This window comes from Ovis canadensis, chromosome X, assembly GCF_042477335.2.
Source record: "Ovis canadensis isolate MfBH-ARS-UI-01 breed Bighorn chromosome X, ARS-UI_OviCan_v2, whole genome shotgun sequence".
Classification (NCBI taxonomy): domain Eukaryota; kingdom Metazoa; phylum Chordata; class Mammalia; order Artiodactyla; family Bovidae; genus Ovis; species Ovis canadensis.
The window spans coordinates 109995372-110021393 of NC_091727.1; the positions used below are offsets into that span (position 1 = coordinate 109995372).

Below are 26022 nucleotides of genomic sequence, written 5' to 3' on the forward strand. Positions count from 1 at the left end.
GTTCAGTTCCCCAGAGCCATCCCCCCGTCTGCTGTTTTATTTTATTTTTTTTTATTCTTGGTGTGGCAAGTGAATGTAGGAGGCTGATGTTTACAGTTTATCTTCCAAAGTTGTTAGATTCTAAGGCTGAACATGCATCAATCAAGGAGAGTTACTATGAGCTGCCATTTAAATGGTAGAGAGTTGTTTTCAACCCTAGTGGATGGCAAATATCTGGCTTTTGGTGTAAGGCAGCTTTGCAACATCTGATCCATCGGTAGGACTAGTGAGGATTTAAAAATTGTTCTCCCTATTGGGGTCCCAGATGGGCCAGGCTCTCAAGGAACTAGGTGTGACATTGTTGAAGAGACACAACAGACAACATAATTTCAGCTACTTAAATTTCAATTTTAAAAAGTATTTTACAGGGACTTCCCTGGTGGTCCAGTGGTATAAGATTTCACCTTCTGATGTAGGGGGTGTGGGTTTGATGAAGACCCCCTGGAAGAGGGCATGGCAATCTCCTCCGCTGTTCTTGCCTGGAGAATCCCATGGACAGAGGAGCCTGGTGGGCTACAGTCCACAGGGTTGCAAAGAATTGAACACAACTGAAGCGACTTAGCATACATGCATGGGAAGCTAAGATCCCAGATGCCTTGCAGCCAAAAAACCAAAGCATAAAACAGAAGCAATATTATAAAAACTTCCATAAAGACTAAAAATGGTCTACATCAAAAAAAATCTGAAAAGAAAAAGAAAAAGAAAAGTATGTTACACACTCAAAAGAAAAAATGTAGAAGAGCGTTCAGCTTCAAACATTAAACAAGGTCTCGTTCTAGTGAAAAATGAGGAAGTTTGGGGGAAATATTACTTAACAGCACATCTTGAAATACAAGAGAGAAGGAAACAAAGGTTGAAAGGTTCTAAAAAATTTGATAGCTTAGCATCAATTGAACAAAAACCATATTCTCTACTAACTACAGATGATAAAAGATACAACGCAATTATCAACACTCACAATGGACTTAAGTTTGATGTCCCAAATGCTAAAAGGTAGGCCCTGTATGTCAAAAGGCACAGACAAGTCCGCATGAAGGCAAAACACCAATGAAATGATTTATTCTCTCATCTAAGGCCCATCAAATAGATACATCTGGAACATCTTTGGACACAGACTGATTTTTGTACCTCAACCAGCACTTTGGGATCTTGGACAAGAAGCCTGGAAATGTTTGATTTGTTCAGGATCAAGATTGCTGGAGATGACTAGGAGGAGTCAAAGAGAAGGGGGAGGGTTTGGGGAGGGGAGGCAGTGGATCCCAAGTCGGCTGTTCACTTCTTGCCTCTGATTCCCTAGGAGCCTCCTGCCTGTGCTCAGTGGGGATCACCCACTGACAATACTGATGACCTCTGTGTTTTGGTCTCAGAGCTTTTGGGCCTTTCATTCTCTGTCAGTATGTTTCTGCCCCACATGAAGATCAACACGGCTTCCCTGTCTCATTAACCCCTTTGGGGACTATTTAAGCTAAGTCAGGGTGGCCTTCCTGGGAAAACTACAAGGACAGAAACATTACCAGGCATTCATGTCTGCATGCATTGGGAGCACAGGCCGCATCCTGCAAGGACCTTCTTCCAATAGTCCTCCCCTCTCTGTCCATCCATCCACCCCAACCCTTTTGTGGCAGAGGCGGAGCAGAGAGGGGAGGGGGGAATCGAACCCTAGGGCAGTAGCCAAGCTGCTAAACTGCTGACCTGGTTTTCACTGAAGTGCGAGAAGGAGGCTGTGAGGCAGGTAGACAACATCCTGTTGTTGGGGCGCTCCTTTCTCTTTTTTGAACATCTGGCTGAACAGGGAGGCAGGTGGCTGAGTTGTGCCTGGTTGCGGCGGCAGCAGCAACAGCAGCCTTTCCCTGCTACTGTCCCCTGGCCATGGACGCGGTGGCTGTGTATCATGGCAAGATCAGCCGGGAGACGGGGGAGAACCTCCTGCTCGCCACGGGCCTGGACGGCAGCTATCTGCTGAGGGACAGCGAGAGTGTTCCCGGCGTGTACTGTCTGTGTGTGCTGTGAGTACATGACGGGGCCCTGGAGCCCCCACTGCCCACCGTGCGGCTCACGTCCCTCACTGGGGTTGTCTCGCCTGGGCTTCCTGCTCTTCAGAGGGTCTTCTCCAGCGCCTTTGGGGGCGGCTGTAGGAATGCTCTTTGCAGTGGAGGAAAAGGAGCCTAGAATTTACCTTTGCTGCCAAAAGGACTCAGGCTCCTGGCTTCAGGTTGGACCTCTGGTAGAGGCCAGCAAGGTGGAGGCCTGGGATGAGGGAATGGCCAGATATAGGGCCACCAGCTCCTCAGAGGAGAGGCCTTTCTCTCCAGCCCTCTGGCAATGGCTTTGAAGGTATCTTCCCAAAGGAAGATTTCAAATTCAAGGAGAGGAAGAAGACTAAGAAACGGAATCCTTTAAGACAGCAATACCAGTTAGGTCAGGATGTGGGAGAGAGGGACGTTTCTGAATAAAACCACCTCTCTGGATTTGCTTAATTAGCTTTCTTTACAGGAGTTGGAGGGGGGTGGGGTGGGGTTTCAGAAATAGGGCCTTTCCGTGATAAACGCTGGGAGAGACAATAGTCGTAAAGGACATGGAGGGAAAGCACCCTGGTATGATTCAGCTTTGCCCTTTACCTAAGCATCTCTTGGTCTAAAGCCCCATTTTGAATCAGATGCACCTTCATCTTTACTCCAGGGCTCCAGGGTCAGGCAGAGCTAAGACCTAATCTTGTGCTAGTCTGATGCTGGCTTTGGCAAGTTAACCTCGCAGTCCCTCAGTTTTCTTGTCCAAAAAGTGTAATATTACTACCTACCTCATAGGACTGAGCATTAAATGCTGTAATGCACGTAGAAAATTTAGCACTGGACCTGATGCATACTAAGTGTTCAGTAAAAGTAAGCTGTTGTTGTTATTATTTTTTCACTCTCTTTCAGTACTTTTTATTATAATATATTATATATATATAATGTATATATATTTCAGTCAATATCTTTAAGTACTCACGGGGTGTTTCTAAGGAAGTCCCTAGCTCAATCACTCTTTGTTAGCAGGGTAAAAACACTCATGAAAGCAGCAGCCCTGTACAGTAGCTTCTAGACAGAAACAAAATGAGGGAAAATGCTTGGTTGTAATTTTGGTGTCTGATGATACATGGCAAGATTTTGAAGTTCCTTTAGGTCATTGATGAGAGATTGTATTGAGCCTGGTGTTAGAGGATTTTCATTGTTTATTGTATTATTTTTAAATGGGCAAGGCATATTTGTGGCAACTCTCAGGCCATGCTAAAAACGTTTGTTATAAAAGCTACAAGGGAAATATGTGCAAGCTAGTGAATCCCTTGGGCTCAGATTTTAGGTTTTCCTTATATTATTGTTTCTCGAAAGTGAAAACTGGGGTAGGTCAGTGAAAGCCAACTCGTATTCCTAGGCTCTTTTCTTATCAATAGAAGGTGGAGGAGTGAGTGAACTGGTGAGAGGAGCTTCTTTAGGAAAGCTCACCAAAGGAGGTAATGGGACCCTCAACCTAGAGGTAAAAATTAAGGTACAAAAGGCCTGGGAAGGGAAGGAAGAGCCGGGGACAGTGTGTGGCAGGATGTTCCTAAGACTTCAGACGCACTGGCCTCTTTGTTGTTTCTCGAGCTTGCCAAGCTGCTCCTTGCTTAGGATCTTCACACTTAACTGTTCCTTCTCCCTCTTCTCTCAGAGAGGACTTCCTTGACTAGCCTCTAAAATAAGTCCCTTCTCCCTGTCCCAGTTATAATCTGTCACTTTAATTTTCTTCTGGGAGCTTTCAGCTGTCTGACGTTTGCTTGTCTACTTTTGTCTTGCTGGGCTCTCCTGCTAGAATGTAATCTCTCTGGGGCAGAGACACCATCTCCCGCACCAGGAACACAGCCTGGCATGCAACAGGTATCATGAGGCATGCAACAGGCACTCAATAAATGTTTCTGAATTAATGAATGAGCTGTCAAGGCAAATTCTTTATGGCAGTAGGCTTTTGGGCTGATATCAGGAGGCCAGGATGTGGCCTCTGGGACATCACTCAACTTTTGTAGGTCTTGGTTTCCATATTTCTAAAACAAGAATAATAATGTGTGCTCTATCTTCTGCAGAAGATTATAGTTGGTAAAAGATGCAAGAGAGAAGGATAATCTTAGCCTATTACTCAAATTGGCCAGGGCCACGTAAGGAATTAACTTAGACAGATGGGAAATTCTCAGATTAAGGTTTTGTCCAAAGTGAATCTTGCCTAAATGCAGTTTTTATGACTGTAGGTTCTCCATGCAAACCTTTTTATGAAGTAGCAGAAAATAGTCGGCAAATTGGGAGTCCCCCTAACATATCTTTCAGTGGGCACACTGGGCCTCCAAGTCCTAGAGGCTGATGGCCAGACTGCTGCAGAGGGAAGACACAATGATACAGTGCCTTTTATGACAGTTTCTCAGCTTTTTTTTTGAGCCAAGGATCCCTTCTGATAAACGTAAACATTTCATTTCCTCTTTTTTAGTACTACACTGTAGTAACAAAATCAAATTTTATTTTGAAATAAACCATATACTCATTTTTAAACCAAAACACGTATAGTTATGATATACAGAAGAAATAACAATGTTGACGGTGACATATATAAATGAACAACAAAGTACAGCTAACAAACATGCATTGACTGTAGTGTTCACTCAAAATAGTTTCTCATTCTGTCTTTTGTTTATTTTCATTGTCCAAGAAGGTTTGGTTGAGCTTTAGTTTCTGTATTTTTATTGCAGAAATAACACATTGCATGTGCCTTTTGTGCTGTGGTAAGGTGGCTTAGTCGCTCAGTTGTGTCCGACTCTTTGTGGCCACCCTCCGTAGCCCGCCAGGCTCCTCTATCCATGGAATTTTCCAGGCAAGAATATTGGAGTGGGTAGCCATTCCCTTCTCCAGGGGATCTTCCTGACCCAGGGATCAAACCTGCGTCTTCTGCACTACAGGCGGATTCTTTACTGTTGGAGCCACCAGGGAAGCTGAGCTGTACTTTATACTATACTTTCTCACTAGATTTGCTCCTTTCCCCAATTCTGAACCCCTGATCATCACCTTTTCCTCTGTTCATTTTGGAAAACTGAATAATGTCAAAAAGTATTAAAGAGATCCTCCATTGATAGGATTGCTCATCTTCATTTAAAGCAAGAAGTTTTTCTTCCAATTGTTTTCAATAAATAAATCCAGATTTTGGTATAATAAGTCTATTAAAAATAGTTCCTAAACACCTATTCACATTATAGAAAATTTTTAAGATGTAGATAATAGAAATGAGAGAAAATCATCTATAGTTTTATAATGTAAAGATAATTATTGTTGAAGATTAAGTGGTTTTTCTTCTATATTTTAATAAAACAAATTGCTTTATAAACGCATGTGCTCTTCTAATACTGTATTCTGCTGCATTTTCCACTTAACTTGAAAAAGGCATGTTTGTATATAATGTTCTTACAAGTGATTTTAAAACAGTATTTTTAATAGTTTCATGGTAGTCCAACCAACCCAACTATGTTTTCCTTAACCAGTCATCTAATTTTAGACATATGAATCATTCCATTCTTTTTTTGCTGTTATGAAGTTTGTCATGATTCATATTTCAATCCCTAAAGATTTCCTCGTATTTATGCTTACTTCCTTATAACAAATTTCAAGATGTGTTATTTTTAGATCCGAAAACATGAATAGTTTAAGATTCTTGATGTATACATGATCATCAAATATTTTTTCCCAAGCGGTTATTCCAGTTTATATATATGCTTACCAGTACTGCATGAAAGTGTCTGTCTCACTGCATGCTCCCTAGAAATGAGTATTCTTGTTAAAAAAATTCTTGAAATTTGATGTCTCATTCTTTATTTCGTATTTCTTTAACTAGTGATCAAGTATCTATATGGTTGGTAAACTGTTGTATTTCCTTGCTCATGAATTGACTCTTTGGTGTGTACTTTGCCCATTTAACCATTTGGATCTTACTATTTTTCTGAATACAGTATGAGTTTTTATATACTAATCCTTGATCTGATGTATCTTTTCTCAGTTTGGTGTTTGCCATCACTTTTCTTTGACACACAAAAATGAACATTTTTAATAAAATCCATCATTCATTTTCCTTGTGTTTGATTTCTCCCTTTGCTTCCCAACATAGAAAGTTCTTTGACTTGCAGAGATACCCTATAACTTCACTTCAAGTTTTGCTTTAAATTTATGATTTGGTTAGTTTCTGTTTAACTCTTTAATTTCATTTGGAGTTTTATTTTGATGTGGAGAAAGGATCTAAATGAATTTGTTTCAAAATAGCTAATGATTTCTAAATAGAACTTCCATTCCTGATTGATTTATTAACCTAGTTTATCATATGTTAAATTCTTACCTATAACAGTTACTGTTTTGCAGTTCTCTATTTGGATCAATTGGTTTATTCTTGTAATACTAGCTCTGTAGTATGATAATATTCAAATATATTAAAACATTATTTGCTATTCTTATCTGTTGGGTCTTCAAGATGAAATCTAGAATAATTTTAATTAAAAAAATCCCATTGAGGTTATGTTAAACTCATTCATAAGTTCAGGAGGGATTGTCATCTTTAAAGAATTTAGTTTTCCCATCCAAAAACCTGATCTGGCTCTCCATTTATTAATTTTTTCATTTACATTCATCAATAGAGTTTTATAGTTTTCTTCCCATTGGTCTTGCATATTTTTGTTAGGCTTATTTCTAGTTACTGTGAGCATGCATGTATGTGTCTATTTTTTTAATTTCTATCATAAATGGAAATTTTTCCTACCATATTTTCTTTTGCAACAGAAAATCTGCTGACTTTGTGTATTTTTTTGTATTTATCCAGTATACTAAATGTTCATATCCATGCAAATAGTTTAAATTCAATTTAATTTTATACTTTTTGGTTTTCAAGGTATATCAAGTTTCTTTCACTAAGGTACATGTGAGCCCTCGCATTTCTTTCTTTTTCACCCTCAATGTCAACAACCATTGGGAAAGTCCTAAATGCCCACTGGGATAGTTTGATGGTAATAAAAGGAAAACCAATTTAAAATATTTAAAATAATTAGTTTGAATAGATAGTTTATTTCTGTACATCTTTCTGTACATATCTGAATTTGCTACTTTTATCTGATGAAAAATTGGGAAGAAGAAATTATATTCTTTATATATAATAAATATATATATATAAAGGGACACATAATGAAGTCATTTGACATATGTGTCTTTAGATAAAAGGATAATTATCTTTTTGTCCCTGAAGATTTAAAGGATGACTGGGAATAAAGTGCCTGTCAAACAACTGAACTGGAGAAATAGGGGAAGTAACAGTGACAAAAGAAAACTCCAGTTTATCAGTTGTATTTAAGGGGAACAGAAGAATGAGAAATTATAAAACTTAACGAGTTAGTTTTTGAATACAATTGGCTATGTGTGTTGGTGCCACATTTATCTTCATGATAATTTAGGCCACTAGAATTATTTTGGATTGTCTGAGTACAATCCATTAACAGCATAGGATTAAATTTGCAATACACAAACCACCAAAAGGACAGTTCACAAGCCAATAAATCAAGTGCTGACTTTGGTTGACAATGTAAAATTAAGGTGTAAGATTAGTCTAAAGATGTCATTAGCTTAAAGCAAAAGGAAAGCCTAGGTTGACTCTTTGGGGCTCTCCCCATCTGGTCTCTATGCTTTAGCCCCTTCCTTTGCTCGCTCTTTCCAGTCATAAGGCCAAGCAGACTCCTTCCTTTTTTGAGAACTATGCTTTTTTAAAGATTTTTTTTTAATGTGGACCATTTTAAAAGTCTTCATTGAATTTATTACAGTATGGTTTCTATTTTATGTTTTGTTTTTTTTTGGCCATGAGGCATGTGGGATCTTAGCTCCTCTACCAGGGGCTGAACACTCACCCCCTGCACTGGAAGGAGAAGTCTTAACCACTGGACCGCCAGGCAAGTCCTGGCTTTAGGATTTACCTAAAGATTCATTTGTTCAGTCCCTCTGATGTAAGAGAGGCACCATAGAAAAATGGTTAAGAGCCCATGACTTATAGCCAAACCTTCTGGGTGTGCATCCCAACTGTGGCCCTTACCTGGCTATTTTACCTTGAGCAAGTTACTTAAATTATCCATGGCTCAGGTTTCCTATCTGTGGAAAAGGGAACGGTGATAATAATACTAGTTACCTCATGGAGTTGTTATGAGAATTCTTGCATGAGTTAACATTTACAAAGTTAATATGTAGTAGGTGTTCATTAATATAAATAAAAAATCTATAAATAATTGTGAGACAAAGTTAGACCATTGTATGAGTACATAAATAAAACGTTCTGTGGCACTTCAAGGGAAGAAGAGATTATATTCATTGTCATGACTCATTGAAGTTGGTTTTACAGAGTTTTACCATCAAACTTGAAGCTGAATGACTTTTGATGGTTCTGAAAATTCAAATTCACTCTGAAAGAAAGAAGATTGGGGTATAGGAAACTGGAAAACCTCTTGAATCAGAGAACACTCTCAGTAATGATGGCTTTGTATAGCATACCATTCCTCTGGGTATAAAAGCTCTGGAATAGTTGTTAAAAAATCAGTCACATTATAATTGTGCCTTGAATTTTGCACATAACATTTGTTTGTATAGACATAGGCAGCCTGGGCACTAGCTTGCTTTATTTGTGGTGTCATGAAGTCAGGTGTAGCTAAACTTTTTCTTTTGTGTAGCCCTTGAAGTGGTATAAAGAAGGAATTGATGTGGTTTCGCCAATTTTAAAGCAAGATTTGTCCCCTATGCTGACCTTTTGAGAGAATAAGAAATAAATCGGGTTGCTTTCTTCTTGTCTGTTTCTAACCAGAACATTTTTTAAGAATTGGGGACAGCTTTTGAAAAGATAAAGGCACATTTTAATGTTAGAATCAACACATGCTTTGTAGTCATTGAAATGCAAAATATTTGTTTTTTTAAGAAATTAATTTTTCAAGAAAACTAGTTAATGGCAACAGCAACAAAATTGCTTTCTACCAATTATTAATTTTCTAGATTTTTTTTCTCATGGTAAATTTAAAATTCCAGGCTTATCAACAAGTGTGACTAACAGTTTGATGGAGGAAGGAAGTTAAAATTACAGTATATTCTGGACTTCTCTGGCTGTCCATTGGTTAAGACTATGCTCCCAATGAAGGGGGCACAGGTTTGATCCCTGGTTGGGGAGCTAAGATCCCACATGTATCACAGCTTGCCCCCCACCAAAGATTACACTATTACATTCTTGGTTTGTCTATATTAATAGGGAGTCAGAGGAAAAATAATCCTAAAGGGATGTCAGTCAGTTCAGTTCAGTCACTCAGTCATGTCTGAATCTTTGCGACCCCATGAACTGTAGCACACCAGGCTTCCCTGTCCATCACCAACTCCCGGAGCTTGCTCAAACTCATGTCCATCGAGTCGGTGATGCCATCCAACCATCTCATTCTCTGTCGTCCCCTTCTCCTCCTGCCTTCAATCTTTCCCAGCATCAGGGTCTTTTCCAATGAGTTAGTTGTTTGCATCAGGTGGCCAAAGTATTGGAGTCTCAGTTTTTTAAAAAGAACAATATTTTTCTAATTTGTGATTTGCTTAAGTTGGATTTTTAAAGCTTCAAATTACAATTTCACTTCTGTTTATTTAAAAACAATGATATTAGTCAGTTGTATAACATTATAAGGAAAATTATCAGACCTCCCTGGTGGTCCACTAGTTAAGATTCCCATTGCAGGGAGTACAGGTTTGATCCCTGGTCAGGGAACTAAGAGCCTGAATGCCATGGCATGGCCAAAAAAGAAAAAAAGGAAAATTAATATGCAAAGATGTATTTATGTTAATTTAAATTTACATTTATATACATACAGGGATAGTTTTGAACAGTAATCAGAGTGGCATCTCTCTCTCCTTGTGTCCATTTTTTTCACATACCATCATTTTATATTGACATGGTCCATGTGCTTAAATTTTTTTGAAAAATATAGCTCTTTAATATCTTTGAACTTTGGTTTAGTTTTGAACCATTCTTTCTGCTGCCATTTCTTTATTTTGAGTTACATTTCTTAGGTTAATTCTATTTTTTCACTATTAAAATAGAACTCCTATGAAAATCTTGGTCAAATTGCTTTTTCCATTTCATTCCTTAGAGCGGGTGAAGATAAGGAAGGTCATAAGGTCAAAAATACCCAGTTTTATAGCCCTTGTTATAACTTGCCAATTTATTCCCTAAAACAGTGATTTTTCAGTGGATGGGGAGAGAGCATGTATAGTTTGGAAAAGAGATAATCCATATTTTAGTTTACTTTTATATTATAAGATTACTATTTCTTAATACAAGCTACAGAAAACAAAACTGAAATTTTGTTGGGGAAGAAAGAGTAAGAAGTTTAGAAACACTGTTCTATGAAGACTGAAACCCTTGAAAAAGCTTCAGCTTATACTTAAATAAAATTTCATTCTGAAAACATAGACTGAGTGACTATAGGGGTGGCGGCACAGATGCACCCAGGTTGAGTTAAAGAAGCCGATGAGGTGTGAGCATTTTCCATGCATTTTTAATAAATCCTTCTGTAACTTTAATGTGCCTACAAATCATCTGGAAATCTTGTTAATATTTCAGATTCTGACTCAGCAATTCCGGAGTGGGCACGAGATTCTACATTTCTAGCAAGGTCCCAGGTGATGCTCTGCTAATACCCTGGGAATATAATTTGAATTGCACTGTTTTAAATCTCTTCCATCAGTGATATATGAGAGTATATCCATGAGAGTTGGCTACAGGAGATCTTTGGTCAATTACTCCAGCAACTTGGAAGTGGAAGAGATGAAATGCTGGCTTGTTTGAGGGGGGAGACAATTTTGCTCATTCAGAAATCGAAGGAGCTGGGGCGTAGGAGACTGTTAAAGTTTAATGGGTTGATCACAAGGAGTTTTATGTGCCGCTAACATCAGGTTGTTCGAGACTGAAGAGGTAAGGACTTTTGAAGTGGTACTCAGGTTCCTGCTGCTTAACTGAAAGTGCGATAAGATCAGATTCGTTAGGAAACAATTTTCAAAACAGACTCATTTATTTTGACTAAATGAGGCTGAATGATAGTAGAGAGATAGATTCATTGTATCTTTTAGAAACCCATTGTTTGAGAAAGTAGAAAACCAGTTGCCTATGATTTTGCTTGCATCGTTGCTGAGATTTTAAATAATTAATTTCCAGAACACCTTTAATGATACTGAATTATTGCCATTAATCGCTTTCCATAGGGAAAATGGAACTAAATAAAGGCCTATGCTATTTCCCTGCTCCTACCTCCATTTTCCTTTTTTTTTCTTCTTTTTTTTGGTGGCATCTGGGGGTCTTAGTTCCCCAACCAGGGATTGAATCCAGGCCCCTGCAGTGGAAGCACTAAGTCCTAGTCACTGGACTGCCAGGGAATTCCCTGCTGTGTAACTTTAAGAAAACCACTTAAAGCTTTATGTTTGGAGTTCTCATAGTGAAAAATGGAACTCAAAATGCTTGACTTGTTCCCTGTAGAGTACTTACTGAAATCAGTGGATTTTAAGGTACATTTCAATTGATTAAAAAAGCAAAAGGCTTTACAATGTAATATTTTATATTTATTTAGCATATGTGCTAAATAGTATATTATATGCATATATCAAGCTATTTTATATATGATATAAATATTCTGGCAAATCTTTATAACAAAAATGAAACATCTCCTGTAATCACAGCAGCAAATTAGATTGACCCTTTTTTGGATTTCACAAATCGAATAAACCTGACTAAAGTGTTTTAGACCTAATTTTTTTTATCCCTTAGGTAACAGTACTCTTGGATATTGATTAAAAATACAGTAATTTAATCCACATATTTAAAGACTTTTAGTTCTATAAGGGATTAATGGTAAGTGAGGTCAACTACTCAAGGGTGACCCTGTTTGAGATACTTTAGATTCCTTAGGTTCTTTTAGATTTAAATACATTTATTTTTACCAGAGTTTAACATATGTTCTAATCAAATATATATTTTGACCCAAACTTGTGCCAAAGAATAGCAATCAGAAAATGTCTGAAATAAAACTGTGAATATTCAGATTCATAATTTGAAATGATTCAGCATAAAAGTTTACTGTACTTTTCTATGAAGCAAAGGTTTGTGAGGCAAATTAAATAGCAGTACCATACATACTGGGGCTTCCCTGATAGCTCAGATGATAAAGAATCTGCCTGCAATGTGGAAGACCCAGGTTTGATCCCTGGGTTGGGAAGATCCCCTGGTGAAGGGAATGGCTACCCACTGCAGTATTCTTGCCTGGAGAATCCCACGGACAGAGGGGCCTGGCGGGCTACAGTTCATGGGTCGCAAAGACTCAGAAGTGACTGAGTGACTAAGCATGCACGCATGTACCATATATGCTAAAATATAATAAATAATCTATATCCATTACAGGGTGGGAATCAAAAGCCAGGGCTCTAGAGTCAAAGAGGTCTGATTTAAAGCCCACCTTTGGTGCTTGATTTGTAGTGTGGCTTTGGTTACTTAACTTTTCAAAGTTTCAGTTTCCTCATCTATAAAATCAATTTCACAATATAAAGCTCATAGGATTACTGTTGGGTCCAAAAGAGATAATGCATGTGCTGTGGGCTGAATTGTGTCCTTGTCAAACCCTTATGTTGAAGTTCTAACTCCCAGTGTGGATGTATTTGGAGATAGGGCCTTTAGGAAGCAATTTAGGTTAAATGAGATCGTAAGGGTACAGCTCTAATCCAAAAGCATCTTGGCCTTATGAGAAGAGAGACAGCACCCTCTCTCAATGAATGCACACAAAGAAAAGGTCATGTGAGAGCACAGCAAGAAGGCGGTTGTCCACCAGGCCAGAAAAAAGGCCTTGGAATGAAACCTATGTTGCTGGCACCTTGATCTTGTACTTCCAGCCTTCAAAACTATGAGAAAGTAAATTTCTTTTGTTTAAGCCACCTAGTCTGTGGCATTTTGTTATGACAGCCCAAGCAGACTAGTATAGATTTTGGTACTGAGAAGTCTAGTGGTGTTGTAACAAAAACCTAAAAATGTGGAAGTGGCTTTGGAGCTGGATCATGGGTAGAGACTAGAGAAGTTTGGAGATGAATGCTAGAAAAAAGCTACATTGCTGTGAACACAGTGTTGGTAGAATGATGGATGTTAAAGGTCATTCTGATGAGGTCTCAGGTGAAAATGAGAAATGTGTTGTTAGAAGCTAAAGGAAAAGCCATCCTGATTATAAATGGCAAAGATCTTGGCTGAACTGTGTTCTAATATTTTGCGGAAGGTAGAACCTGAAAATTAAATATTTAGCTGTGGCGATCTCTAAGCAAGGTGTTGAAAGAGTACCTTGGTTCCTCGTGACTACTTATGATAAAATGGAAAAGGAGAAAGATGAAGCAAAGAAGGAGTTGTTAAGCAAAAAGAAACCAGAATTGAAAGATTTGGAAAATTCTCAGCCCACTCATATGGCAAAAAATGAGGAAGCTTGGTCTGGAGAGAACACCAAGGGAGTGGCTGGACAATTGCTTCTTAAGTAGATTACCCACGATGTTAACTAGTCATCTCAGCTGAAGCTAGGAATAGAGTTTGGACCAAAGCATCAGTGACACTGTCAGTTTGGACCAAAGGGAACATGATAGGGCAGCAGAGCAATTTGGCTGCAAAAATGCTTTATCTTTCAAGAAAATGGAAAGATCATCTTGAAAGTGTTTCAGAGATCATCAGGGCTGCCACTCTCACCACAGCACCAGAATGCATAAGCCTAGGAGGGCAAGGTCACTTTCACCTAAATTTCAGAGGCAGGATCAGTGCCCAGCAGAGCCAGGTGGGCAGGGCTGCTGCTGCAGAGCCATGGGGGTGACAGTGCCACCCAGTGGGGCTGGAGGGTAGAGCATCAATTCAAAAAGGATTATTCTCAAGCATTAAGATCTAATGGAATTTACCTTATGAAATTTTGTACATTTAGGGGACCTGTCACCCCTTTTCTCCTGATATCTCCTTTTTGGAATGAGAACATCTGTCCTATGCTTGCCTTGCTGTATTTTGGAAGCATGTGACTTGTCTGGTTTCACAGGTTCATAGCTGGAGAAGAATTTTGACTCAGGAGCAGTCATACATCATTAGATGATATTTAGATGAGACTTTGGGCTTTATTTAGACTGTAGAGTTTATGCTGGAATGTATTGAAGATTTTTGAGGCTGTTGGGATGGAATGAATGTATTTTACATGAGAGAAGGTGTGAATCTGGGGGTGCCAGTGTTGGAATACTATGAATTGAATTATGTCCCCCTCCCCTCAAATTCATATGTTGAAGCTTAATCCCCAAAGTGGCTATGTTTGAAGACAGGCCTTTAGGATGTAATTAAGGTTAAATGAGGTTGTAAGGGTGAGGCCCCAACCCAATAAGATTGGTGGCCTTTTAAAAAGAGAGATCTCTTTCAACACACACACACACACGCACACACACACACACACACACACACACAAGGAAAAGGTCATGTGAGCACACAGCAAGAAGGTGGCTGCCTACAAGGCAAGATGAGAGGCCTCAGAATAAAACATATGTAGCTGGCACCTTGATCTTGGATTTCTAGCTGCCAGGACTGTGCAAAAATACATTTCTTTTGTTTAAGCCACACAGACTATAGTATTTTGCTATATCTGTCTGAGCAAACTAATACAGCATGTAAAACTCTTGGCATGTAGTAGAAATCAACTATACAGATATATAATATGCATACATACTGAATAATTGGGGAAAATATTTATGCCATCTAAAAGGACAAGCTTATTTCAAGTACTTTGGCAGGACTCTTTTTTAATTCAAATTATTAGTAGTACTATATTATAAAGTTACATAATAATAGTAACATCATAGGGATATAGCACATTTATTATATTTATAATTAATATTATTACTATTAACTTAAGTAGGCCTCATAGTACCTTAGCCCAGTGAAATGTTTTTACCTTAAGGTGCAACATGTACTTAAAAAGTAATATAGCTAGACTTTGTTGAATCTATGTAATAATTTGTCATCATGTGCATGCTCCATCATGCCTGACTCTTTGCGAACCCAGGGACTGCAGCACACCAGGCTCCTCTGTCCATGGAATTTTCTAGTTAAGAAAATCGGAGTGGATTGCCATTTCCTACTTCAAGGGATCTTCCTGACCCAGGGGTTGAACCCACATCTCTTGCATCTCCTGCACTGGGAGGTAGATTCTTTACCAACTGTGACACCTAGGCTGGCTTAGTAATTTGTAATTTTTACCAATTACAATAGGTCTTTAGTTTCTTTCTGTCCCAGCAGTCTCTCAACTTGACAAATCCTTAGGAGTGTGAGTGCCCTCATTAAAAAAAAAAAAAAAGTAAAGAAGGTTTACTGGAAACTGTGACTAGCTAGATATAATGTGTGAGCAAGTTAGAGTCCCCAGGCTTTTATTTCTATGAATGACTTGGTGCCATATACGCGTGTCCCAGTATATGTATATTTATATGTAATAGTTAAAGCTGAAATTTAGAACACCCATTGTTCTTTTGGAATTTTTCAGTAATGAAAGTTTATTCTTTCACAGGTATCAAGGTTACATTTATACATACCGAGTGTCCCAGACAGAAACAGGTTCTTGGAGTGCTGAGGTATAGCTCTTTTATTTATTTTTGCTTCTGGGGGTATTGGGGAGCTGTTTGACTTTTACATTGCTTTCATAAAAGAGCTGTCAAATCCTACATTCCCCAAATATTCCTCCAATTCAAATCACTAATGCTCTAATCCAAAATTGTTCATGGATCATTAAAAAAAAATTTTGGTCCCAGTTCTGTTCAGCCACTATTGTATGGAGTGTCTGACTTTGGAGGAAAGATAACAAAGCTAAAGGATAGTGGTAAAGTTTTAGTACCTAAGTGAAATCTTAGAAAGTCTATCAAAAATATATAAAAGAATCAAATCTACAATTATTTACTAAATAATACTAACACAAGTGGTTCTGTGGGGGATCAAACAACATGACTCTTGTTTTCTAAGAGCTTATAAGACCCTTGAGGTGATACCAAATGAATTCAACAGCAATGCGAGCCTGGCGTTTGCTGTCAGGTGGCTCTGGGTTACACGTCTTGTCCACCCTTAGCCCCTTTCTGAGAGGTCTCTGACCTTGGGTAGGTTACTTAACTTTTCTTTGAACGAGTTTCTTCATCTATAAAATAAGGCTAAAAATAGTCGCTTACTCATAGTATTCATTTTGAAGATTAAATGAGATAATGCGTGTAAGGAAAGCTCTTAGCCACAGGCCTAACTAGCAAAGCCCTCAACAATGGGAATTCACCCAAGTTGCTGAACAGTGTGATTATATACAGTTAAGTGTTACACATTATCTATCATAAAAGTTTGAAGAATAGAGGATTTTCCAAGTATTAGGATAATCAAGGCTGCTCTACTTTGGTGACAGGATGCCCTGCTGAACCATATGAAAGGGCAAGGATAGGTGAGAAGGAGAGAGAGGGAATATTATAGTAGCTTTCGAGCTATGCTCTTCAAAATCCTAAGGTCCTTCCATCTAGGTGCCTTGGAGGTGCCCAGGGGGTTATAGGAGGAGAGGAGGATGTGCGGGTATGCTTTGGGTCCCCAATTTGTCTTTAATCTGAGCAGCCTTTATTTTGCTTAGCAAGTGGGGCTCTGAGAAAGATTTCATTAGAAAAATGGATTTTGATGGTTTTGAAAAATTTGAAAGTCACTGTGCCATTGCAAGAAATGCCTATAGAGTGGATCTCTTTCTACCTACCAGGATAGTATATTACCCTGCTGTCAAAATAGAGGGCTCTGCAATGGAAACTTTTGACTTCAAATGATTTCTGACTCTTATATAAAAACAGTCTGTCTTTATAATGAAAGCACTTCACCATGAGCTGTTTGTAAATGCTAATATCAACCTCTATTAATAACACATTCTATGCATTTAAGAAATTCTAAAGACTAGGCTTAAAAAAATTTAAAATAGCTCTAAACCTTTAAAGATGCATCAGTAAACTAGAAAGCACAAATTGCACACTACAAATGTTTTGAACTACTGAGATAAATTAGGGCAAGTTTTCAAACACATTGTTGCTTTATATCAGGATAATTAATGCCATGATACTAATTAGAGGAAAAGCAGTACTATCTCTAATCAAAACTGTTTATACCTGTTTATTTTAAAAAATTATCTGCATCACTGCAGAGATAATTGAATAGGAAATGAAATTTCATTTATTATGAGGAATAGTAGCATTTGATACATACATATATATGTGTATATAATTTGGCCAGAAATAAGAAGTAGCCTTCCGCTTCTGAAGAACATTCTGTATGAAAAGGATCTTAAATTAGTAGGGTTTAGCTAACCTTTTGTTTTAATTCATTTTCTTCCATTTCAAGTACAACATCACACGCAGAGTGTTACATGTTTGTGATCATGTTAGGAAAGAAAAGGCTTATTGAACACAAATGCTCTCTCATTCTGTTGTCTGGTCTGACCCGTTTATCTAATAATATTGTAATTATCTGCACCAAGAGAGCAGAAGATTGGCATGTTTTCTCCAAAAGGAAAACAGTTTTAAAAAAAAAACAACTCTAGATTTATTTTTGAAATGCATTGCATTTTTCCCTATCTACTAAATTTGCCTTCTTAGTTACATTTTTCTTAAGGTGAATATTAAACTAGTGTGTATACTCAGAGCTCATATCGCCTGACTGGAAGAAATTTCTCTAGAGCATATTGAAGACCAGCTGTGATCCAAAATATGTTTCCATGGATAACTAAGAGATGACAGTATGGCAAATGTGCAAATTTGAACAATAGCTGAGTTCAGTGACAGGACGGGAGATGTCAGTGGTACAATTCTTGTGGTAAATGTATTTTCAAAATTGGGTAAATAACAGATATTTATATTGCTTTTTGGAACAATGCTTTAGTTTGCTACCCTGCAGGAAAAATCTTGACAGTAGCACTTCATCTTCTGTGCAAGGATTGTGCTAGAAATTGAGGTATGTCTGCGATTTGTTTCAAAGAGCGGAGTAAAATTGAACCCTGGATCCACTCAATTATGAAAGACAAATATGATGTGAATTTCTCATTTTAGACAGAATTTTAGGTTTTATCATTGCCAAGTGTATTAATTTATCTCATGTGACTCAGGCTAAAATTTAGTCAAATTGTTAATTCAGAGAATTCTACAGACAGTCACCCATCGTTTATTAATATGTACATTGTCTGTGGTACATTATAAGAAATGTACTAACACCCCTCTGCTGACTTCAGTGCTTTTGGGCTTTCTGGATGTTTGATCATCAGTAGATCAGTAGACGTTAAATAATTTCACTTATTGACCTAAGCAAAACATTATAAATTTGGTCACTTATCTGCCAGTGCAACATTACATGCCAAATTTCAATTGCTTTTTTACATCCCATGCTATTATTCCTCTCTGTTAGCGTGGATAATCAAGGTTAACTGCATATAAATCCCCATAAAAAAGATGCTTTTGTTGATAAATGGTTTTACAAGCCACAAGAACAGGTGAAAAAATGTGTGGTTTGAAATCTTTCCATACTGGGGGAGTGTATAGTTTCTCTTCTGGTCTGTGACTCTAACCTCACTAGAACCTGTTTGGTCTAGTCCTAATCTGAGAGGAAAGGCACTGGGTCCTGGGATCTAGGGCCAATTCTGGCTCTGGTTATCTGTGTGACTTGGGCAAGCTGAATTATCTCTTTGTATTTTCATTTTCTTGTCTGTCAAATGGGAGGAACCAAATCATTCAAGAACAGCCAGTCTGTCAAATAGTGGGGGCAAGAGATGGGAAAAGGCTTTGAAAATGAAAAAGTACTCTAAGGAAGATACAAGAAGATTATTTTGTGCCTACAGCTTGCCTTTGCCATTTGGAGATTCTATCCTGAAGCCAAGGAACTCTAGGACTTCTGTAAGAGTCCAAAGAATTTTGGACTCCTATAAGAATGGCCATGTTCTTTTGGATGAGGGTTCAACAGAATTCTGGAAAGGTGTTTTGACCATAAGGTTGGAGCTGAGTGAGAGAGTATTCTACATCTACTGAGTAGCTGTGTGGGCCTCTGAGTGGACATTTATTTAAAACTATCAATAAAAAGAACTTTTTCAGTGTTTTAAATGAAAATCTATTTACCCCGATGTAGGAAATGACCAAGAGTTACAGTGGATAGTGTGTTATCTTCAGCATTTAGTCTAGTTGACAGAAGTCTGTCTGCCAGCCTTCCTGTTTTCTCATTAAATGCTAACAAATGAACAGCTCCCACCTCAAAATTTTCCAGATGGAAGAGCTGAAAAACAGCTGTCTTAAAAAAAAAAAAAAAACTGGTCATTGTTCAATCACTTATAGCAATACTATTTTATTTTATGTAAAATGACAGTTTTGAGCTGATGCCTAAAGCTTGACTCATAAGCTTTTGCAGGAAATTGTTGTTGATTTCAAGTAGTGTCTTTACAAGATAATTGATGTCAGGAAAGGAGTATATTTTAATAGTCACCTGCAAATAATGATCCCTTCAAAACCAACCAGATGAATAAATAAAGGTGACCTCAGAGAGTCTTTCATTTTCATGTCAGAGAAAACCTTGTCAAGTGAAGTGGTGATGGAGAGAACAATTTGGGGGAGGATAGGGAAGTTTCCCAAGCAGGAAAAAACTGAATGTGAAGGATGAGGCAGGACAGATTATGGAGTCAGAGTATGAGGACTAACTAGCCCTGCATTTAAAATGCAATTTTAAATTTCCTGTGTAGCATTTTACATTGTGGAATGATGACAGGGAAAATGGGTGTTTGTTTTGTTTGCTTTAAAAATTTTTCTTGGTTCTTTAAGCTTTTTATTAATGACCTGTAGGATCTGTGTTTTTTTCCCCCTGTTTAACTTCATCCTCTCCATTGGTGAATTCATTGTGGGTAATGGCCTGTATACCCTTAGAGGTTTGGGATGTATGAAGGGTAGCAGGTGGGAAGGGCAGGGTGATGAGCAGGGGCTTGTACGAACTAATACCACCCTAGGGAGAACTGAAATGACAGCTCATTAGCTCCTCTTGCAGGGCAATTCAGCCAACCAAAGTGAGCTCTTCTAGAATGTTGTTTTTCCTGCTTCCTTCTGTTTTCAAATATTTGAATAAGTTACACAAATGTTACCTCTCTCAGCATCCCTTACACATTTTGTAGGCCCTTTTTGTATAATTATGAGGTAGATGAATAATCTGATCGACCTTTTATTTTCCAGACAGCACCGGGGGTACATAAAAGATTTTTCCGGAAAATAAAAAATCTCATTTCAGCATTTCAGAAGCCAGATCAAGGTATTGTAATACCTTTGCAGTATCCAGTTGAGAAGAAGCCTTCAGCTAGAAGTACACAAGGTGCCACAGGTATGGTTTACTGTCCTTCTCTGATAGGCTTTGGAAGCTCAGGGCTATGAGTCAACCCTAGTCATAAACATATAATTCTGTAAGAAAAATACAAACAAGGAGATCAAACCAGTCAATCCTAAAGTAAATCAACCCTGAATATTCATTGGAAGTACTGATGCTGAAGCTCCAGTACTTTGTCCACCTGTTGCAAAGAGTTGACTCATTGGAAAAGACCCTGATGCTGGGAAAGATTGAGGGCAGCAAGAGAAGAGGGCAACAGAGGATGCGATGGTTGGATGGCATCATTAACTCAAAGGACATGAGTTTGAGCAAACTCCGAGAGATAGTGAAGGACAGGGAAGCCTGGTGTGCTGCAGTCCATGGGGTCACAAAGAGTCGGATGAGACTGAGCAACTGAACAACAGCAAAGAAAAATGCAATGAGAAAGTAGATGGAGCCGATAGCCCAACTGAGGGGAGGCTGTTCCTATGCTATTGGATTTCCACATGCTATACTATAGACTTTTAATAAAACTCTGCAGAAATAGAAAAAATACTATGAGCCCACAACAGTTCATCTCTCTTTTCCCGTCTTGTTTTCCCAAGCCTGTTTTGTGGCTCCATAAGTACCATTTCACTTCACAAATTCAGACACAAATCATTTGAAATATAGGACAATTCCGAGAACATCTGGGTTTGTTCTTCACCTTTGCTTAGCAGATAGTGTTCTCCTTTCAAGGGTGGAAAGGCTAATGTTAGGTTGGTCCACGCGATCCTGATTTCTGGATTTGTGACGCTTGAATTAATAAAATTTTATTGTAGCAAAGGAAAGAAAGTTAGTCGACTTTATTATTCCTCTAGTGCAAATTGTTAAATCTCTTGAGCAAAGCCGTTTTAATGGACATATCAAGCTAATGACCGAACACTAGCCAATGTCCTCAGCTGTCAGATTTGTGATAGCTGACATCTATTGAAAGGGGTTAATCATTTGTCTGAAGTAAGAGGATATGTGTTGATTGAAACAATAAATATTTATGATGAAATGAGTTGTTATTTCCGTTTTTGACAGGACCCAAGCTCAGGCATAAACTGACAATTAGACTCAAGTAGTGAATTAAATTGAGTAGTTAGCTTTTTGAAAAGAAATGTAAATAGAACTCCAATTTACAAATTGGCTCAGTATTCTATTCTCTGTAACAGTTTTAAATACTAGTTGCTTGCGCTAGATCATGGGATTTTATCTTTGTGAACTTTATGCAGTGGGAAATTTTATAAGTTTGAGTTAACTTGTAATTTTAATAGCTTGTAAATTTATCTTTCCTTGATTTTTGTTATTGTTTTTCTTTAGGAAGAAGAGACGATCCTGATGTCCTCCTGAAAGCACCATGAAGAAAAGGAAAACACACCTTGTACTTTATTTTCAATAATTTAAATATATGCTAAGTCTTATATATAATAGATAATACAGTTCAGTGAGCTACAAATGTATTTCTAAAACCATCATAGCCCTGTAATGGAAGCATCTAGCATGATGTTAAAGCTGAAATGGACTTTTTGGATAATGAGGAGCTTTGAAATGAGGATTGGGGAAAAATAATTCCACAGATTATTTTCAGTTATTATATTTACAAATGGGAAACGATTTAAAAAATAATGATACTTTATAAAGATTAATGTCATGTCTTGCCAAATATAAATAAAAATAATCCTCAGTTTTTCTCGAAAGCACCATTTTTAGTGAAATATTATTTGATAGCTACTGATTTGAAAATGTCTTGCTTGATTATATGGCAGGAAGCTGGTTCGTGTTCTTCATCTTTGTCACGTGTGGTTCTACATTAGGTATTATGCTCTCCACTAGCTATGATGTTGTAGGCTCTTTGGGGATTTTTGAAGCTGTGCCCTGTGTGTTGAAAACAAGTGCTAGATAAAGAGTGAAGAATTTCTCTTTAATTCTGAAAGCAACCTTCTTGCCTAGTCTTACCTAGTGTTCTGATGTTGGACAGTAAAATCCACAGATCAGCCTGGAGTTTAAAAATCTTATAATTTAAAATATGCTCTACATGTTTATTAAATTTGATGCTGTAGGATTGAATTATATTACAAATCCAATGAAGTGGGCTTTACTTTTTTTCATTTACCTCTACTGCAGTAGTTGCCACTCCATGTGCAACCTTATTTTGAAAGGGAGCTTTAGCAGTTGTGGCTCATTGGCCGTGGCTCGTGAGCAGCTGAGTTCCAAGCTGTTTTCTATGGGGCGGCCAGACAAGACCATCAGAAGTTTACAGGTGACATTAATTTTTAACAATTCCGAGTGATTGCAACCTATGTGAGAGCCAAGATTTTACACAGTGATGGATACTGGTATTTTCTTCTCACATTTATATTTTCACGACTCTTGCAATTCGATTACACGTCAAGTTGCTTCAGGGCTCAGAGAATTCATTCACTCAGCTAACACAATAGGTACCTGCGTGGAGAAGTGAGAACACCTGGCCTCCATGGTCAGGCAGCCCCTTGCCTAGTTGGACAAGAAAACAGTCAATAAAAGATAATAAAGAAAGTAACAATAAAACACAAGAAAGTAACAGTAAAAGTTGATAAGTACATGGTAAGAGAGGGTCCCAATGTGTAGGTGGATCTGTCTTTTTTCTAAATGTTCTACTCCGTTTATAGTTATAAAATATTGGCCATTCCCTGTGTTTTACAATATATCCTTGTAGCATATTTTATACAGAATAGTTTGAACCTCAATTCCCTATGCCTTTATTTCCCCTCCCCCTTCCCTCTTGTCATTGGTAATGACTAGTTTGTTTTCTATATCTGTTTGCTTTTTTTATTTTGAAATTCACTAATTTGTTGTATTTTTTAGATTCTACATATGTGATCCTATATAGTATTTGTTTTTCTCTGACTTGTTGCACTTAGCATAATACCCTTTAAGTCTACCCATGTTGCTGTAAATAACAACATTTCCTTTTCTTATATGCTTGAGTAGTATTCCATTGTAAATATACTACATCTTCTTTATCCATTAATCTGTTGATGGACAGGTTGCTTCCATAGCTTGGCAATTATAAATAATGCTGCTCTGAACATTGGGGTGCACATATCCCTCGAATTAGTGTTTTTGTTTTTATTTGGATATATACTCCAAAGTGGAATTTGCTGGATCATATGGTAGCTCTATTTTCACTTTTTTTTGGAGAAACCTCCATATTGTTTTTCCACAGTTCAGTTCAGTCGCTCAGTCATGTCCAACTCTTTGTGACCCCATGAATCGCAGCATGCCAGGCCTCCCTGTCCATCACCAACTCCCGGAGTTCACTCAAACTCATGTGCATTGAGTCGGTGATGCCATCCAGCCATCTCATCCTCTGTCGTCCCCTTTTCCTCCTGCCCCCAATCCTTCCCAGCATCAGAGTCTTTTCCAGTGAGTCAACTCTTCGCATGAGGTGGCCAAAGTACTGGTTTCAGCTTTAGCATCATTCCTTCCAAAGAACACCCAGGCACTCCACCAATTTGCATTCTCACCAACAGTGTATGAGGGTTCCCTAGATAGAGCTGTCTTTAAAGGCAGAATGCATTAATCCAAACATTTCAGCCTATAGTCCATAGGAAAAAGCAAAGTTTCTATGTAACCTAGTGACTTGGAATTCTGTTCTGGGTTCTTCATGTGAGGTGGTGAGCTTGGTTAATAATTAGAGACCTGCTGAGACACAAAGCTACTGTCTCTGTTGGCAAGATCTGATTTCTGAGCATTTAACCTGGATGCTATGGGACTGCAAAGGTGGAATATGGCCACGATGATGTATTTGTGTGCCAGTTACCATTTCTAGAAGTAAAAGCATCACTTTAATTTGTAAAGGAATTAAGAAAGCTGACTTTCAATATAAAATGCATATGTTTAAGTACTTTTTAAATATTTGTAGCTTGGGTTTAAATTTTAATAGGTATAATTAATTTTTACCCTAACTTGTTCTGGAATAATCCTAAAAGTATGAATTGTTTGCATGTTCCTTTACCAGAGTCTTTTTTGAAAAAACTTTTTTTTTGAATCATCTATGGTTTATCCTATTATAATAAAGTATTTGAAAGCTTTATTTTCCTAATTTGTCTTAAAATATTCCTTTCAAAAATATTCAAAGATAGGTGCTATTGATATACTAAATAAAGCATTGATGAAGTTCATCTTACTTTTCTTATTGGACTAATTCACTGAAAAAGGTAAGTGCTTTTCTGATTTTGCTACTGTCAAATTTTACAGTTGATGTCCCTACCCACTGTCTTCTTTTGCTGGCCTTTTATTTATCATTTTTTTTCCACTTTTTCTTTCCTGGCATGAGCATCCTTGCTATTTCCCAGTATATAATAGCTTGCACCTTTACAGAAAGGTCATATCCTTGCCATATCTAAAATATTGCCATGCTAACATATACCTATAAGATGCTGAGCACAGGCAGAAAAATGCACATATATTTCTACATGTACACCTTTCTTCAGGGGAAAAAAAAGTGTGTCAGCAAGCCCACGAGGAACATGACAGTTTATCAAATACTTGCTCATTTCCTCTGAAATTTGTTCTTAAGGTCAGTAGGAAGACAAGCTTAGATAATTGTCCATTTGGCTGTTGCAGGCAGGGAACCTTTGTGGTAGTACATAGGGAGAATATGCCTACAGGGGATATTAACTCTGATTAACTCTTCTGGTATAAATCGAGGGCTGGGTTTAAGATATTATTTGTGGTAGAAAGGGTAATTTAAAATGTGAGAACCAGCTTTAAAATCTGTTAAGAATGTTTAGATGTCAGCTTATGTTTTATTTGATTCACTTTATTGAGTTCAGAATCCAAAGTCTATTAATAATAAAACTCAGATTTGCCCTTGAGTATTTCAAGGTTGTAAGATGCCTAGTCTTCCTGTTAGTGGGCTATAAATTCAACTTTGTTGCCTATGTTTGCCCTTGCAGTAAATGGGGCAACATAATTTTGCAGTTTGCACTCAGGGTGAAGTTAAACTGCCCAATTTGGACACTTTCATAGTTTGGACTCATTGGCCCAACTTGTAGTAAAAGGCTGGAATTTCATCATTAGGTCATTTGCTTTTTAAATGAATATTTTTATGTGGAAAGAATATAACAAACCTGATCGACTGGAGAGAGCCCATCAAAGTAACAAATGAGACTTGAATTTGCTTTTTGGCTTTGTCACTGATTATGCCAGTGATGTACAGTAAGTCAGTCTGTTGCTAGAATCACATTTGACAAATAGGAACAATTAAGTCTTGCTCACCTTATAGGACTATTGAGATACTAGACTTAAATAAATTCACAATAGTAATATTACTAAATGTTTAAATAACATTGATATTCAAAGATCTCTGAAAGTGAGGGTGACTAGGGAAGAAACATGGAGAAATCCCTTATTTCCTTTATAATTCTCTCAATGTATGAGCTCTTCTTTCTTTTTGAACTGAGGGTGAGATGCGTAGGTTGAAAAAACAATCTCCAGGTGATGCTAATATATCCCAGCTAC

General features: G+C 37.7%; 1 protein-coding gene across 1 annotated transcript; it reads left to right on the forward strand.

Annotated features, from left to right (window-relative positions):
- Positions 1 to 1277: 1277 nt before the first annotated feature.
- SH2D1A (SH2 domain containing 1A) lies at positions 1278 to 24601 on the forward strand. Its single transcript, XM_070290793.1, has 4 exons — positions 1278 to 2045; positions 15674 to 15737; positions 20364 to 20508; positions 21838 to 24601. The coding sequence occupies exons 1-4, from the start codon at positions 1909 to 1911 to the stop codon at positions 21876 to 21878; spliced, it is 387 nt and encodes a 128-aa protein (XP_070146894.1). The 5' UTR covers positions 1278 to 1908; the 3' UTR covers positions 21879 to 24601.
- The last annotated feature ends 1421 nt before the right edge of the window (positions 24602 to 26022 follow it).